The sequence below is a fragment of the Rhinoderma darwinii genome, chromosome 1 (genome assembly GCF_050947455.1).
Source record: "Rhinoderma darwinii isolate aRhiDar2 chromosome 1, aRhiDar2.hap1, whole genome shotgun sequence".
NCBI classification, from domain to species: Eukaryota; Metazoa; Chordata; class Amphibia; order Anura; family Rhinodermatidae; genus Rhinoderma; species Rhinoderma darwinii.
In genome coordinates, this window is record NC_134687.1 from 430246553 (window position 1) to 430264699 (window position 18147).

General features: G+C 43.5%; 1 protein-coding gene across 1 annotated transcript in view; it reads right to left on the bottom strand.

Annotated features, from left to right (window-relative positions):
* Positions 1–18147, bottom strand: part of TRPV4 (transient receptor potential cation channel subfamily V member 4) — a 72936-nt gene that overhangs the window by 24828 nt on the left and 29961 nt on the right. The window contains exons 5-11 of the mRNA XM_075853682.1: positions 8795–9093; positions 7702–7881; positions 6536–6694; positions 4907–4999; positions 4407–4480; positions 3189–3354; positions 657–723 (exon numbers count right to left, since the gene is read on the bottom strand). Coding sequence (XP_075709797.1) covers positions 657–723; positions 3189–3354; positions 4407–4480; positions 4907–4999; positions 6536–6694; positions 7702–7881; positions 8795–9093 — 1038 coding nt within the window. The remainder of the gene's footprint in view (positions 1–656; positions 724–3188; positions 3355–4406; positions 4481–4906; positions 5000–6535; positions 6695–7701; positions 7882–8794; positions 9094–18147) is intronic.

Here is an 18147-nt window from a genome sequence, read left to right on the forward strand (position 1 = left end):
GATAGGTCAAATAACGGAGCCATCACAGCTATGCTGGATCTGGTTTTAAACAGATACAATAAAATTCTGACAGACCCCGTTGACTATTCTTGCCGTTAAAAATATAGCCGGAGAGAAACTCTGGCAGACTCGGTTCACATTAGCTTTAATGGAGTCTGAATACGTTTTTAAAACTAAGAATAAATATTTACCAATACCATAAAATCTGAATATCATATTATAGTTTCATTTTAAATTAATTGCACAGGATTAGAAAAACATGGCTGCTCTCTTTCAGAAACAGCCACCACAACGGTCTATGGGTTGTGTGTGGTATTACAGCTCAGTCGCATTGAAGTGAATGGGGCTGAGCTGCAATACCACACACACAACTGGTGGACAGGTGTGGCGCGGTTTCTGGAAATAAGCAGCCAAATTTTTCTAATCTTGTACAACAGCTTCAAAAGCGCTTTTATTTCTGATCACGCCATACTGTTTCTACCTTTCTAGAAAAGAAAAACTTTAAACTTGCATACAAAACAAACAAATCTAGATTACTTGCGGCTGAATACCAGAATGAATTTGAACATGTACAGCAAATTAAGTTTCGCTGATATTTCCACGGTTTACAGGAAAGGAATATAAATCCCACTTTCATTCCAGTTTCTCTTACATACCTGAAGCATAGCCAATCATAAAGAGGAGGTACACCAGGAGAAAGCGAAACAAATCCTTAAACAAGATCTAGAAAATAGAAAAGTAAGTATTTGGGATAGGAGAAATACAAACAAGACCTGTAAACATAATTATTGGGATTCATAATTCTGTTTAAACTGCAATTCTATCCAACCTATGGATCGATCGTGGATACAATTTCTGTTTCCCTTAAAAAAGGACCTGTCACTTCTCCTGACATGTCTATTTCAGCAAATACATGTTTACCCATGAAATAACAATTCTGAAACATATTTTCATAGAACTTTGCATTGTGCCCTTTCTCTTTTATTCCTCAGTCATTTATGAAAAAATTGACAACTGTGTGTTACTGTTCCCTTTGTCAAAGGGATGTGTCCCTACATAGTCTCACTGTCCGCACTGATTGGACAATGTTAGTCTGTGTACGGAGCCCCCCCCCCCCCCCCCATCTCCCCAATAGTAATACCCAGTTGTCAAGATATTCATACATTTCTAGGAGGAATAATGGAACAACGTAAAATTCTTAAAAATAAAAAAAATGCTCCCGAATTGTTATTTCATGGGGAATACAATTATTTACTAAAACGGACATGTCGGGAGAGGTGACAGGTCCTGTTTAAGTAGTCAGTTTTGAAGAGGATAAAGACAACTATTTTAAGCACATTTCAAGCTAACATTTACTGTAGGGTCACATCTTCCAATCGGTGATTTAGATCAAAGGCAAAATTGATTTTTCACCTTCTTAAAAGTGAGATGCACAGTAAAATATCATCATCAGTTGTAGTACTTTAGGTAACTTGCAATCAATAAAGACCAATACGCATTCTGTTCCAATCTAAAAGTAGTTGTCAAAGTCTGCTATGTAGGTTGTCGGATGGCTGACTGCTCACAACATGTCACCCATGTAGCCCTATCCTTAATCGCGGTCTTGATAAATATTATTTATTAGTTATGCAAGCAATTTCTAACATACAGTGGTTTAGGAATGGTCAAAGTTACAATTGTTCCCAGGCCCCTATGCCCTGGCAACCCCTGGCGCCCTTTAACACTTTAAAGAACAACAGTGCTATAAGAGCGTGGAGCACAGATGTGGAAGATGCCATAGTATGCTTATTGTACAATGTAGAACAAGCTTAGACAGTGTGTGACAGCTGAACCTCACTATAAAAGCAGGGGCGGCCAGAAAACAGCCGTTTGGGAGCCACAATAATGGCTAGCTGCCTTTCAGGAACCTGAGGATGCAGATACAATTAGAACTGGGACATACGCCATGCCGCCTGTAATCTGGGACTGTCCCGCTGAATCCAGGACAGTTGGGAGGCTTGAGTTATATGGTGGTGTGTTACAGCACTAGTGCTTCATTCCAGATACTGAGCAAGTTAAGAGGAAGCTGAATAGTTTTAAAATTCTTGTTAATGTTGCTGTGAATTATTTGCCTGACACAGCTTCTGTGTCGACGCCCGTTGTTAATCAGCCTGCATCTGTTCCTAGGTCTGCTAGAGTGACTCAATCTGCTACCACTCAGGCTGGTAGGCTGAGCAGTGGGAGAGCCTATCGCAGCCTGGCCAGATGGTTCTAGCTCCCGCCCTTGGTCTACTTATACCTTCATTTGCTGCTTGTCCTTTGCCTGTGATTCTCCTGTTTCCTGGCTCTGCTGTTCCTGCTGTTACCATTGACCTCTGCTTCATATTGACCCTGGCTTGACTGACTATTCTCCTGCTCTGCATTTGTTACCACGTACACTCCTGGTTTGACTCGGCTCGTCCACTACTTTCTGTTGCTCAAGGTGTCGCCGTGGGCAACTGCCCCACATCCCTTGCTTTTGTGTTCCCTTGTTTTGTTTGTCTTTCGTGCACATATTGAGCATAGGGACCGTCGCCCAGTTGTACGCCGTCGCCTAGGACGGGCTGTGCAAGTAAGCAGGGACTGAGTGGCGAGTAGATTAGGGCTCACCTATCTGTCTCCCTAACCCTGACATTACAGTTGCCCTTTCCATCTAAAAACAGTCTGCAGTATAGGCCTACTAGCGGACTAGAACAAAATATATTTCTCAACATACTTCCACATTGCACTTTAGCATTGTGTTGATCTGTTGGGCAAGCGCTCCATTTTTCCTTTGTAGAACGCTCACATGAATGCTCACATAACTAAAGTCACCCACAAGCAATTAGCAAAAGCAATTAAGTAAGAGCTAAAACTAAAAGGAGTGGTCATTTACCCCAAACTGTATTCTTATACCTTAGATAGGAGGAAACATATACCTAGACTACAGTTTAGAACAAAACATTACACTATATGTGGACTAGACATGCCGGTTTTGAAAAGACAACAATACCTATAAAGAGCTAACTTCTTATCACTTCAATAGATCCATCAGAACAGAGGGATATTGCACGCTTATTTGATTTTATTATATGTACTATACCTGCTTATATTAGTCTAAATGTTTAAGGTTGAGATTTCTCTTAGATTTTTTCACTCTGCCTATAAAAGAAAAAAAAAAACATACCCACCTTCTGAAGCATAATGCTGTATGTTCCAGTGAGTTTCAGTCCTCTGGTAAAGTACAGTGCATTCATCCATCCTAAAACCAGGGCAAACACCATAACAGCCAGATAAGCCTCAATACCAGCCAAGTAGAGCGCAGCGGTGACAATAATTAATACTGAATAGATAAAGCTGGATTCAGGAAAAAGGAGAAAAGGAGATAAAAGTTAAATTTAATATAAAATATATAAACACAGCCGAGTTACATCACGTGAGATCATAGTTCCACGGAAGGCTCCGCTTTCCTAAATTACCCTGTAGAACATACTGGATTATAAAACATTCCAGATTATCAAATGGACCAACATTATTTTGTGTTGACATAAAACACAACATCATAAACTATAAAACGATCAGTTTATTTTTAAATCAATAGATTCTACTAAATCATCTTTTACAGCTCGTTGATCGGCGCTCGTTTGCTCCTTTTACAAAGAGTTATAATCAGTAATGTATTAGGACGAGCGATCGTTCTTATCATTGTTCGTCCCCTTACATGTCTATCATGTCGGCAGCACATCTCTCGGTTTACACAGGCAGATGTGCTGCCAACAACGATAATATTTTGTGCAGCATAAATGATACCATCACCCGATGAAAGAGTGTATGCAGGGAAAGGATCAGGAACGAGCGTTCATATGAACGCTTATTTTACCGATCATTTGCCCATGTAAAAGGGCCTTAAATGTCTACATGCAAGATTATCACTCAGTTCTGTGCCACAAACAAGTGTAGGTCTATCAGAAAGGGGAAACTCTGCCTAATATTGTAGCTTGAGTTTTTAGCAGTCTAACTACACAAAATTGTACCCTTACTGCCAAGCAGGGGCGTGGGTATAGAAAGTGCAGAGGTAACAGTTGCACCTGGGCTTCAGTGCCCGAGGGGCCCCTCTGCAACATAAGAAGACACCAGAATTATAATGGGCACATGGTCCGTGGTAGCCATGTTACATTCAGGCCCAGGAGCATGAAGTTACGCCTCTTCTGCCATGATTGGGAGTGCCCTCCCTATATCTCAGGTCAGCAACCATATTAAGAGGAATTAAGTAAACCGTAACTTAACTCTGTCATTACGTATGGTGGTGAATTGCTGTAAACACGATTTAAAACTCAATTTTACGTTTTTGTAGGAGTTCCCCTTGAATATAACCTTTAAGTACTTTCATTTGGAAAAGGAACACTTACTACAAAAGTTGAAAGGATCCATCTATAAATAAGGAATTTACTCCCGGACACTTCTTCATAAACAGATCTTTAACCTTCAAAAATTATACAATGAAAAAAAAAGCAAAATTAGTAAATAGAAAGCAAATGAAGGGTTATTAAGAACGGGATTAACCTGCCTTTCTTATGATGTAATCTTTGAAGGATTAAAGTGAATTTGCCTAATGCAGATTTTGTCACATTTACAGAATTTTAGAATTAGAGAGAAGTTATATTGGTTTAGTATGACTGTACTGTAAAGTGAACACTAATAGGTGTGTTAATAAAAATAAAATTGTGTTAAAAACAAAAACCCCACTAAAGTCCCTTGTATTATACGATCAAAAATGAGGATTTGTGAGGGCAGAAGCTAAAATGAGTAGTGGACATGTCTGGGAAACCAAGTAAAAACTACTTATCAAAACAAGTTTTAGGTGTTATTGATCCTAACCAAAAACTTTTAATGAATTGCTAGTACTTACATTGGAAAGGAAGAAAAATATCCCAGTTACCAAGGTTATTATCTCTCCAGCCAGTCGTAGGTAATCCACGGTGGTTTTATATGGGTAGGGTGGCTGGAAATTGAAAATAACATTTTAGCCCACGTTTCTTACAACAAAAGCTCAGATATATGATATAAATAAATGACATATTAAATAGTTTTTCTCCAAAAGGCCTCATCTCTAACATTTGTAATTCGCATACTAGAGGATCTTCAAAGGAGTAAAATCAAAAGTTTACTGTATAGGTTTTTAATATTCTCCTTCTATACAGACATCTGATCGATTGAAGTTACAGGCCTAAAAATGGACGTTGCATTAACAAGAGATTCTGATGGCAACATCCCCCCTGCTGATTTCTGTCAGATGCAGTATTTTCAAGGATGTCCTTATTTCAATTAAAAAATATAGCCAGGAGCCAAGTCAATATTGTTGAATATTTGGTCACTTGAAGTCACATATGGGATGAGCGGAGCATGCATGTTTATTTTAATAGTGAGAGGGATATAAGCCGCTGCCAGAAACTTCAGCAGTGCTCATCTACAAGCGAACGGGCACATTGAAATCAAACATGCCTGATCCTTGTTTACCCCAATGGCAGACAACAGGCTGCCACAGACACCACTATTAATCTGATGTATTATCCTTCCCCTAAGGAGTCACAATTTATAAAAAAAATGGTGCATAACTACATTAATTCACATCACGTTGATGTTCTGTAACCTAGCTCATAATTTGGGTTTTTGCCCTTTAGGCAACCTCTTCTCACTCACGGAAAGCCCCCCAACTAAGGTGGGGGTCCTGCTGTGGTAATCACCAAAGGAAGTGTCTGGCAAGTCTTCATTTCTCCTGCTGAGTGCACCATGTAATAGGCAGGGCTGTACAAACCCTGTCTCACTATAAAAAAAAATCCTACCTTTCTCCATTTTTTAGATATCGGTGCAGTTATATGTAAATAATCCCCTGAACAGTCAATGGGGCGTGTAATTGGCAAGGGGGCGTGTAACATTGCTGTGACACCGTCCAATCAGATACGGACAGTGTCACAGCAAGAGCTGGAGAGAGGAGAGCGAGAGCGTGTGCGCACTCGCAGCTCTGCCGCAACCACAGAACAGAAGAGGAGAAGAAGAATGCAAGTTATTCTTCTTCTTCTGTTCCATGGAGGCGGGAGTATCTTCGGCAGCAGCATCGGAGCTGTGCGGGTGGGGCGCGTACAATCTCACTCGCTCTTCAGCTCTCGGCAGACAAGAACAAGACTGTGATCTCAAGAGATTACACAGTCCTGTGCAGCTCGTCCGCCGAGAGTATTCATTTCTATGAGCCTGGACCGCAAAACACGGCCGTAATAAGACATGTCCTATCTATGGAAACCACGGTTGTGTGCATGGGCCCATAGAAATGAATGGGACCGCAACTCACCCGCAGATTTGCGGGTGAATTGCGGGAGCAAAAACACGTTCGTGTGCATAGGGCCTTATAGTAAAAGTTAGGTTTTAATGCTAAGGTTAGTGTTCTACAGTTTAAGGGTACCCTTCAATTTGAGTTATTCCGGAATGTAAATTAAAGTTTTTCACAGAAACAGTATTGTGATTTCTAATCTTTTACACTTACTATGCCTTCCATAGGTCTGTAATACGCAATTAATGTAAATATGATCATGGCCATGAGGTAGGAGACAACACTGATGTAGAATGTGACCGCTCCAAATTTCCTCCATTTGTCCCTCAACAGTTCATTAATAGGTTCCACTGCCAGCATTTCATGGCGATTCTGTATTAAAAAAAAAAAGTAGTATCTTAATAGGTAGAAAAAAAACAAAAGCATATTCCAGTGCCTTCCCCCAGCGATAACAGCCAATCGTCAGAGGTTAGAGAAGCCGGTTCCGCTGATCTCCATGCCAACATGGTACCCTGAATTAACCTTAAAATTTGTTCTTTATGGAGTTGACAAGCAGCAGAGTGGAGATCATCATTTGCAAAATTTATTTTGATATTCCACAACAAATAAAATAACAGATATGATCTGCACATTTATTTTTTATAGTTATCTCTTATTGCTGAAAACGAGGATCTTTTTACAAATTTTAATAAACTTGCCACTTTAGGCTAACCTCATTTAAATGGGTTCATGCTATCATTATTCACAAGACCACACAGTGACCAAAATTGCTACAACATGGCACCTGCAGGGGTAACCCAGCACCAACTTCTACCAGGTCTTAAAAGATCAGGGGCACAAGACTTAACGGGGTTTTACACTGGGCAATTATCGGGCAGACAAGCGTTTATAGAATGCTCGTTGCCGATAATTGCCCTGTGTAAACAGGTGAGCGATCAGCGGATGAATGAACAAATGCTCATTCATCTGCTTATCGTCTAGTTTTAAAAAAGTTAAATATTATCGTTGTCCGCAGCACATCTCGCTATAATGTATGGGGACGAGCGATCGGAGTAACGACCGCTTGTCCCCATCCATAGCTCCTTGTGACAGGAGCAAATGAGCGCCGATCAACGAGCTGTATCCGGCACCGCCGAAGATTGGCCAGGGTAATAGGGCCTTAAGTCTTGTATTAAGACCTTGTATTATCTCGGGCTAAAAGTAAACCTACTGTGTGATCCTAAATCAGAGTTATGATGCAGAAATAATGCAGCCCCAGAGAGAAAAGTGAAAAATTCAGCTTTACAATTTATTGATGTGTTTACGGTAGATATTAGTGTACAGAAAAAGACGACAATTTAAGTTTAATAGACATCGCAGGTGCGTTCATCTGCGCTCACCTCAACCTTGCTATTATAAACCAAGATTTCAAGTACAGAGACTTCTTCACCACATGTATCTAAGGAAGATAAGTCGTATAGGGAGGAGTAAACGGGGCCATAAGCCCAATCCCGGAATTTACGAGACAAGTGTCTGGCTTCTTCATCTTTTATCTCTAGCCGGATAATATGCTGAAATATCTAAAACAAAACAATATAAGAAATTAGTTAATTATCATGATTACATTTAATAAAATCTTATTAGCAACATGGTTTCAAGAGTATAAACAAAGAAAGACAGATGTTCCTGATCTATTGGAGTTGAGTTTTTACATGCTTGTGGAGTCTGACTGCTTTGAAAATTTCCAATTCGTAATAATTGATGATCTGTAAAGTGACACACACATTTTTTATTTTTTTTTATACATACATATACTGGAGTATTTTGAAATTGGGTGTAACTACCTCTATTAACACAAGGGAGCAGTAGAATACAGAAAACAAGGCATTGCGCTCACATTAGCACAAGGCTTGAATTACCACTCGTGTTCAGCATTCATATAGTATAATATTATACACATGGTATTTACAATGGATGGCTGTAAACCTACATTGGAGTCGCACCTGGTGGACAACGGAGTTTATAAAATATTACAGAATAGCTTTGGTTATTAACTGCTTCTGCCAACTAGGGCATATGGTGACTGACAAAGATGATGTAGCTTACAGGTAATGGAAAAGAAAGCACTAGGCCATGGTTATGCTTATAACTCCATTATTCCCTGTATGTATATATAGCCTAGTGTACATGATAGATATGTCCAGCTTTACCTTTTGCTTGCATTCGGTTAAGGACTCTAATTCCTCAAAAAACAAATACAATACAATATTGCTACATGCTAGCAAAACCCTTGATCTGCTGCAATTCAAATCACAACCCCTGGTTGGCCACACAGACACATATAGCATAGACAGAGTATCGCAAAGTCATGGTTGGTTTATTTTAAAGCTGTTCATTGATCCTGCGCGATACATCTCTACTCTACAGGAATTTTAGATGTAGCATGCCACAAGGTTTAGAAAATTTTTTAGGGATTGCAAGTAAAATACTCACTCCTATTTTACCGATTTTTGCCGCCATCATAAGGGGAGAAATGCCATCATTGTTCATTATAGCCTCCAGGCTACAGTCAGGATAAAGCTTGTAACACTTTATTACCAGAAGATCATACATCTTTGTAACAAATTTGGTATTCTCCCTTGTATTGTCAGCAATAGCAACCAAAGCATGCAAGACTGTATTGCCCCTTAAGTCTTGTCGACGCAGATCGGCTTTCTTGTGAGCATTCTCTGTCAGGTAGTGCACAATGTCAGGCTGATTGGTGCAAGCTGCGAGAGATAGTGGGAGTTCACCTAGGATAGTAAAAAGAAGGCGACTTTATTATAGTGTTCATAAACAAAAATATATATATATACATATTTACCACTTGGCAAAAATCAGAAGTAGCAGCCACACTTGTAGAGGTGTGAAGTAATTCAATTTTACCACACTCACAGGGTCAGGTGAGATTCACAAGTCATGACCCAGTTTTTGACAGACATGGAAATCAAGTTGCCAGAGAATGAAAAATGCACAGAGAGCTTTCACTGAGTGCTTTGTTTTACCAATGAGAGGACCATCCAGGCATGGGACCATTAATACCTACCCCAGCATAGACAAGCAAACATAACTTAATTAACTACTTCACCAGTCTAAACCACCAAGAAAAGGAAGTATTAACTACTTAAAGAGGCTCTGTCACCAGATTCTCAAATCCATATCTCCTATTGTATGGGATCGGCACTGCAATGTAGAGAACAGTAAAGTTTTTGGTTTTTTTAAAAACTTTCATTTTTGGCCAAGTTATGAGCTATTTTATATATATGCAAATGAGGTTTGAAATGGAGAACTGGGCGTTTTTTTCCATTATGTCCAACTGGGCGTGTATTGTGTTTTTAACTGGGCGTGTTTACGTGTATGACGCTGACCAATCAGTGACCAGTCAGCATCATACACTCCTCTACATTCATTTACACAGCAGCGATGTGCAGCCACATAAACAGAGATTAACGTTAACCAAGTGTCCTGATAATGAATACACATGATGATCCAGCCTGGACGTCATGTGTATTCAGAATCCTGACACTTCTGAATCTTTTCTGTGAGACTCCGGCAAGGGAAGCGAAATCCCGCGAGCAGGGGCGTAACTAGGAAAGACTGGGCCCCATAGCAAACTTTTGACTGGGGCCCCCCCTCCCCTGGGTGTCACACAACCCCCCCCCCCCTTGTAGATAGTGCCTTTTTTACAAACCCCCCCCTTTTGATAACGCCATACAGCCCCCCTGTAGATAACGCCATACAGCCCCCCTGTAGATAACGCCGTACAGCCCCCCTGTAGATAACGCCATACAGCCCCCCTGTAGATAACGCCATACAGTCCCCCCCTGTAGATAACGCCATACAGTCCCCCCCTGTAGATAACGCCATACAGTCCCCCCCTGTAGATAGCGCCATACAGCCCCCCCCTGTAGATAGCGCCATACAGTCCCCCCGTAGATAACGCCATACAGTCCCCCCGTAGAGAACGCCATACAGTCCCCCCTGTAGATAACGCCATACAGCCCCCCTGTAGATAACGCCATACAGCCCCCCTGTAGATAATGCCATACAGCCCCCCCTGTAGATAACGCCATACAGCCCTTTGTAGATATCTACAGAGGGGGCTGTATGGCGCTATCTACAGAGGGGGCTGTATGGCGTTATCTACGGGGGGACTGTATGGCGTTATCTACGGGGGGACTGTATGGCGTTCTCTACGGGGGGACTGTATGGCGTTCTCTACGGGGGGACTGTATGGCGTTCTCTACGGGGGGACTGTATGGCGTTATCTACGGGGGGACTGTATGGCGCTATCCACAGGGGGGGGCTGTATGGCGCTATCTACAGGGGGGGACTGTATGGCGCTATCTACAGAGGGGGGCTGTATGGCGCTATCTACAGGGGGGCTGTATGGCGCTATCTACAGGGGGGCTGTATGGCGCTATCTACAGGGGGGCTGTATGGCGCTATCTACAGGGGGACTGAAAGGCGCTATCTACAGGGGGAACTGTATGGCGCTATCTACAGAGGGGGCTGTATGGAGTTATCTAGAGGGGGGCTGTATGGCGTTATCTACGGGGGGGCTGTATGTCGTTCCCTACAGAGGGGGCTGTCTGGCGTTATCTACAGGGGGGACTGTATGGCGTTACCTACAGGGAGTCTGTATGGCGTTCCCTACAGGGAGTCTGTATGGCGTTCCCTACAGGGGGGGTCTGTAGGGAACGCCATACAGCCCCCCCTGTAGGGAACGCCATACAGCCCCCCCCCCTGTAGGGAACGCCATACAGCGTGTCCCCCCCCTGTAGGGAACGCCATACAGCGTCCCCCCCTGTAGGGAACGCCATACAGCGTCCCCCCCCTGTAGGGAACGCCATACAGCGTCCCCCCCCTGTAGGGAACGCCATACAGCGTCCCCCCCCTGTAGGGAACGCCATACAGCGTTCCCCCCCCCTGTAGGGAACGCCATACAGCGTCCCCCCCCCTGTAGGGAACGCCATACAGCGTCCCCCCCCTGTAGGGAACGCCATACAGCGTGTCCCCCCCCTGTAGGGAACGCCATACAGCGTGTCCCCCCCCTGAAGGGAACGCCATACAGCGTCCCCCCCCCTGTAGGGAACGCCATACAGCGTCCCCCCCCTGTAGGGAACGCCATACAGCGTCCCCCCCCCTGTAGGGAACGCCATACAGCGTTCCCCCCCCTGTAGGGAACGCCATACAGCGTCCCCCCCCCTGTAGGGAACGCCATACAGCGTCCCCCCCCCTGTAGGGAACGCCATACAGCGTCCCCCCCCTGTAGGGAACGCCATACAGCGCCCCCCCCTGTAGGGAACGCCATACAGCGCCCCCCCCCCCTGTAGGGAACGCCATACAGCGCCCCCCCCCCTGTAGGGAACGCCATACAGCGCCCCCCCCCTGTAGGGAACGCCATACAGCGCCCCCCCCCCTGTAGGGAACGCCATACAGCGTCCCCCCCTGTAGGGAACGCCATACAGCGTCCCCCCCCCCTGTAGGGAACGCCATACAGCATCCCCCCCCTGTAGGGAACGCCATACAGCGTCCCCCCCCCGTAGGGAACGCCATACAGCGTCCCACCCCCGCCTGTAGGGAACGCCATACAGCCCCCCCCCCCCTTGTAGGGAACGCCATACAGCATCCCCCCTCCAAAAAAAATGCGACCTACAGTGTGTCCTAATAAAAGACATGTATCCCCTATCCACAGGATAGGGGAGACATGTGTGATCGCTGGCAGCGATAGGGAGAACGGGGGACCGAAAGTCCCCCTGAAGTTCTCCATGACTAACCTGACTTCCGGCGTCTGCGCAGCTCTGTAGAAATGAATGGAGCGCTGGTCACGCATGCGCACAAGCGGGACCGGCGCTCCATTCATTTCTACGGAGCTGCCGACACAGACCCCGGATGTCCGAGGTTTGTGATGGAGAACTTCAGGGGACTTTCAGTCCCCCGTTCTCCCTATCGCTGCCAGTGATCACACATTTATCCCCTGTCCTGTGGAGAGGGGATACATGTCTTTTGCTTAATGGCAGAGCAGGGAGATACCTCCCTGCTCTGCCGTACTGTTCAGTGGCGTCCCGCTGTAGCATCCATAGCGGCTGTTAGCGGAGCCTCCGGCCATGGTGGGGGCCCGTGCCGGCGGGCGACACGGGCCCCCTCATGCCACGGGCCCCGTAGCAGCCGCTACTGCTGCTACGGCGGTAGTTACGCCACTGCCCGCGAGATTACGGAGGTAAACGAGATTTCGTTTCACTTGCTAGAAATCTCAAAGAAAAGAGTCAGAAGTGTCAGGATTCTGAATACACATGACGTCCAGGCTGGATCATCATGTGTATTCATTATCAGGACAATTGATTAACGTTAATCTCTGTTTATGTGGCTGCACATCGCTGCTGTGTAAATGAATGGAGATGAGTGTATGATGCTGACTGGTCACTGATTGGTCAGCGTCATACACGTAAACACGCCCAGTTAAAAACACAATACACGCCCAGTTGGACATAACGGAAAAAAAAACGCCCAGTTGTTCATTGCCACACCACCTTTGTCAATAGGTAAAATTCTTGTTTGAATGTTGATCCAGATTGCCACTTGGGATCAGAAGGGAATTTTTCTATTTTAGGAAAGATTGGTAAATGCCTTATGGGTAATTTTATATTTATTTTGTTTATTTTATTTAAACCTTCCTCTGGATCAATAGGGGTAAAACAAAGTTCTATAAATGATCCTTTCTCTTCCCTTTCTCCCATCCCTTGGTTGAACTTGATGGACATAGTGTATTTTTTCAATCATACTAACTATGTAACCGAGCATGTGCTATCATTCAAACAGGTATTTTTTTCTGTGTACTAAAGAATCACCAGTCTCAGCCTAAAACATGGGTCTCAAACTCGGCTGGGTAAATGGGCCGCACATAGAAAAAAACGTGAAGTGGACGGGCGGCATTACTTTCAAATATGATACAATACAAAATTATTGTTAATCGATTAGTTATTTGAACTACTATAACAATACTACATTACTATAATAGCGCTAGGTTTAAACTTAACGGAAATTTGTGAATTTACTCCACGTGCTTATTTTAACAATCCAGTTTAAGTGTCGCTAATTGGGGTCTGGCTGCTCAGTTGGCAGCATTTGGCAGACAAACTAAGATTGGGCAGCCCCTTTTTAGACAGTGCCAAAGAGTCCTCCATAGATAATGCCACACCCCCCCCCCCCCCCCCCCCAGTAGATCGCTCCATTGGGGCTCCCTCTAGGAGTGGAATTCCCAGCCAGAGCATTGCCGACGCTTAGGCCGGGAATTCCTCTGGTGGAGGAGCCAGTGACATCAGTGTCCATAGAGGCAATACGCAGGGGGAACCCCAGAGCTGGAGTCCAAGGCAGAGCGCTAGTAGCACTCTGACAGACTCCAGCTCTGCTCCTGACATCACTGTCCATATATGGACAGTGATGTCAGGGGCTTCATCCGAGAAGGTGTCCCGGAGCAGAGCGCTAGAATAAACTCTGCTCTGGGACTCCAGCTCGGGGGAAGCCCCTGACATCACTGTCCATATATAAACAGTGCCATCAGGGGCTTAATCATTCGCCGGCGCACTCTTTCAGCATGCTCTCTACTTTTCCGAGGGAGCTACAGTACCCCGAAGCCGCAGATGACAGCCTCAGGTGCCGCATGTTTGAGTCCCCTGGTCCAACACCTCTACACTTTTTTTTTTCTTTCATAATGTAACTGCAGAAATGGCAACGCAGTCTGCTTAGTAAATATAATAATCTTTAAAATTCGTAGAAGCATATGACAGCATCAATGGGCGCAATTACATAGAAGCAGCAGTTGTCTAGTATGTACTATACAGGCAGTGCTCGAATTTCTGGATTTTGGGGTACCCCAACTCATTTACAGCCCCAATGCCCAAGAGCCTTTACCTAGGTCACTAATGACATTCAAACATATATTTTTATTTGATGTACTAACACCACATTGTCTTGGCTAATAGATTAGGAGAATATATCAATAATGGCAGAAGATTTGCATTACAATTTCTTTTATTATAAATAAGGGAAAATGAGAATTATGATTTATAAATAGAAGTGATACTGTTAAATTAAACAAACATGTAGTTTGCTGGGTTGTAGAAAATGAAACTTCACACTGGATTCATATTATATTCAAGTCTGATGTAGGTAATGCTATATTCTTACTGCTCAGGTGGCACTGTCCTGCTACTGTGGTAACGCTGCAAAATGCCTCACACCCCCACCTGCCCTGGGGACAGTACACAGGTGTGTGAAATGACAGATTAGTTTCAGGTCTGTCATTAGAATGGCTTGTTTACATAATATTGGCTCAATGTATGAGCAAATTTATATTCGGCTTCCGGAAAGGCCATGTTCACACGGCATACTTCAGCATGTTTCGGAGCCTAAAATACTCGTATTACACTCCGAACTACGCTTGAAAGACGCCTGCAAACAGCTTCCTATTGATTTCAAAGGGAATACACCGTGTATTTCATATGAGGCGTGTTTTTAGGGTATGTTCACACGCAAACGCAAAATACGTCTGAAATTACGGAGCTGTTTTCAGGCAAAAACAGCTCCTGAATTTCAGACGTTTTTGCAAGTACTCGCGTTTTCGCGGCATCTTTTACGGACGTAGTTGGAGCGGTTTTTCATTGGAGTCAATGAAAAACTGCTCCAAAAACGTCCCAAGAAGTAACATGCACTTCTTTGACGCGGCGTATTTTTACGCGCCGTATTTTGACAGCGACGAGTAAAATTACAACTCGTCTGAACAGAACATCGTAAAACCCATTGCAAGCAATGGGCAGATGTTTGCAGACGTAATGGAGCCGTCTTTTCAGGCGTAACTCGAGGCGTAAAACGCCTGAATTACGCCTGAAAATAGGTCGTGTGCACATACCCTTACACTGATAAATTAAAAAACACCATGTAGAAATAGGTTTAGTAAAAAAAAAAAATGACATGTTACTTCTTGAAGCGTTTTACAAACGGATTCTTCCCATTTCCTATTGACACAAGAACAAAATAAAAAACACTATTGCAAAAAAAAAATTTCTCTTGAAAGCAGCTTTGTCTTTTTCAGCCGATACATATGCAATATGAACAGGGCCTTAATATTATAGTGGTGACCAAGTAATTTTCACATTACAACGTGATAATTAGCGCTATATATTAGAAATAGACATTCTGTAAATTAGGGTTTTCTCAGACTTTTATGTTAGACTCTTATTATAAGGATTATGAATGTAAAAAGAAGCAAGGAAATAATAGTAACTGTTGATAGAGAAAACCAGGTTCCTCCGATTCCCATCCTTTAGGGCAGGAGCAAGGCTGTCATTAGTCAGCCAAGCACCCACTCCAGGGTGGCACGGGACTCCCATGCAGCACTTCTTATACAGCGCAGCAAAAACAATGCTGTAGAATAAGTCCCCATAATAACCGTTTTGAAGAGGCATAGACGGTCATTAAGGGGTTAAAATGGGTTTACTTTAAACACAAAAGGCAATGCTGGATCTCAAAAGCAAAAAACGTTCGGTTTGGTTAGTTCGGACCCTATGGACCAGGCTTCCTGTCATGCATGGCCACCTCTAGGCAAAGGCCTAATGTTAAACTTGATTCAGTGGCATATTTTTACAAAAGTTTTGTAGTAGCAAAGCTTTTACGCAAGCAAAAATGATGCAAATTTTATCAGAGTATTCAAAAAATGGCACATAATGAAATTTGTATAATATATTAGCGTGCTAATTCATTCACGGACATATTGGACAGAGAGTAGTAAAGGGCTGCATTGCGATACACTGCAATGCAAACTATCGAATAATTGTTCCAATATTTGCGACAGGGATGTGAGAACATTTACGAAGAGGCGACTTATTCAAAGCATAATAAAAGGAAACACAATCAGGCTCTGTTCACACGGACATCATTGCTGTTTTTTGTAGGATGTGATAGATTCATCATGATCTGTTAGAATTAGAATGGACTTATGAGCCAGGTTTCCATTAGGTATCAGGTTATTTACTATATAGAATACCGCATCATGCTGAACTATGATGACCTTTAAAAAGTGCTCAAAACCCGACAAAAAAGAACTAACACACATGTGAACAGAGCCTTACTTATGCACAGGTACAACATTTCACTCTTCAATGTATGTCAAGTCTGACCTGGTGCTGGTTGGCCAACAGTTTTTTCAGTAAAAAAGAAAAAAGAAGACGTTTAAATGAATTATGTTATTCTGAGGTCCATCTCAATTAATTAGAATATCATCAAAAAGTTAATTTCAGTAATTCAATTCAAAAAGTGAAACTCGTATATTATATAGATTCATTACACACAGAGTGATCTATTTCCAGCATTTTTTTCTTGTAAGGGTATGTTCACACGGCAGCGTCCGTAACGGCTGAAATTACGGGGCTGTTTTCAGGAGAAAACAGCACCGTAATTTCAGCCGTAATGGCATGTTGAGGCGCTATTTCGCTGCGTCCATTACGGACGTAAATGGAGCTGTTTTTCCATGGAGTCAAGGGAAAACGGCTCCAATTACGTCTCAAGAAGTGACAGGCACTTCTTTGACGCGGGCATCTTTTTTACGCCCCGCCGTTTGACAGCGGGGCGTAAAAAAATGACCGTATGCACTGAACATCGTAAGACCCATTCTAATGAATGGGCAGATATTTGCCAACACTAATCGAGCCGCATTTTCGGACATAAATCGAGGCGTAAAATGCCCGAATTACGTCCGTAAATAAGCCGTGTGAACATACCCTAATGTTGATGATTATGGCGAACAGTTAATGGAAACCCAAAATTTAGTGTCTCAGAAAATTAGAATATTATATAAGCCCAATTTCAAAAATGATTGTTAATACCGAAATGTTGGCCTACTGAAAAGTATGTACAGTGCACTCAATACTTGGTCGGGGCTCCGACTCTGCATGAATTACTGCATCAATGCGGCGTGGCATGGAGGCGATCAGCCTGTGGCACTGCTGAGGTGTTATGGAAGCCCAGGTTGCTTTGATAGCGGCCTTCAGCTCGTCTGTATTGTTGGGTCTGGTGTCTCATCTTCCTCTTGATAATACCCCATAGATTCTCTATGGGGTTTAGGTCAGGCGAGTTTGCTGGCCAATCAAGCACAGTGATACTGTGGTTATTAAACTAGGTACTTGTACTTTTGGCAGTGTGTGCAGGTGCCAAGTCCTACTGGAAAACTAAATCAGCATCTCCATAAAGCTTGTCAGCAGAGGAAAGCATGAAGTGCTCGAAAATTTCCTGGTAGACGGCTGCACTGACTCTGGACTTGATATAACACAGTGGATCAACACCAGCAGATGACATGGCTCCCCAAGCCATCACTGACTGGAAACTTTACACTTGACCGCAAGCAACTTGGATTGATGCCTCTCTTTTCCTCCAGATTCGGGGACCCGGATTTCTATATGAAATGCAAAATTTACTTTTTCATCTGAAAACAGGACTTTGGACCACTGAGCAACAGACCAGTCCTTTTTCTCCTTGGCCCAGGTAAGACGCTTCTGATGGGGTCTCTGGGTCATGAGTGGCTTGCATGGAAGGAGTGGTCATGAGAGGAATGCGACAGTAGTAGCCCATGTCCTGGATACGTCTGTGTGTGGTGGCTCTTGAAGCACTGACTCCAGCCGCAGTCCACTCCTTGTGAATTTCCCCCAGATTCTTGAATAGCCTTTTCTCGACAATCCTTTCAAGGCTGCGGTTATCCCTGTTGCTTGTGCACCTTTTTCTACCACACTTTTTCCTTCCTCTCAACTTTCCAT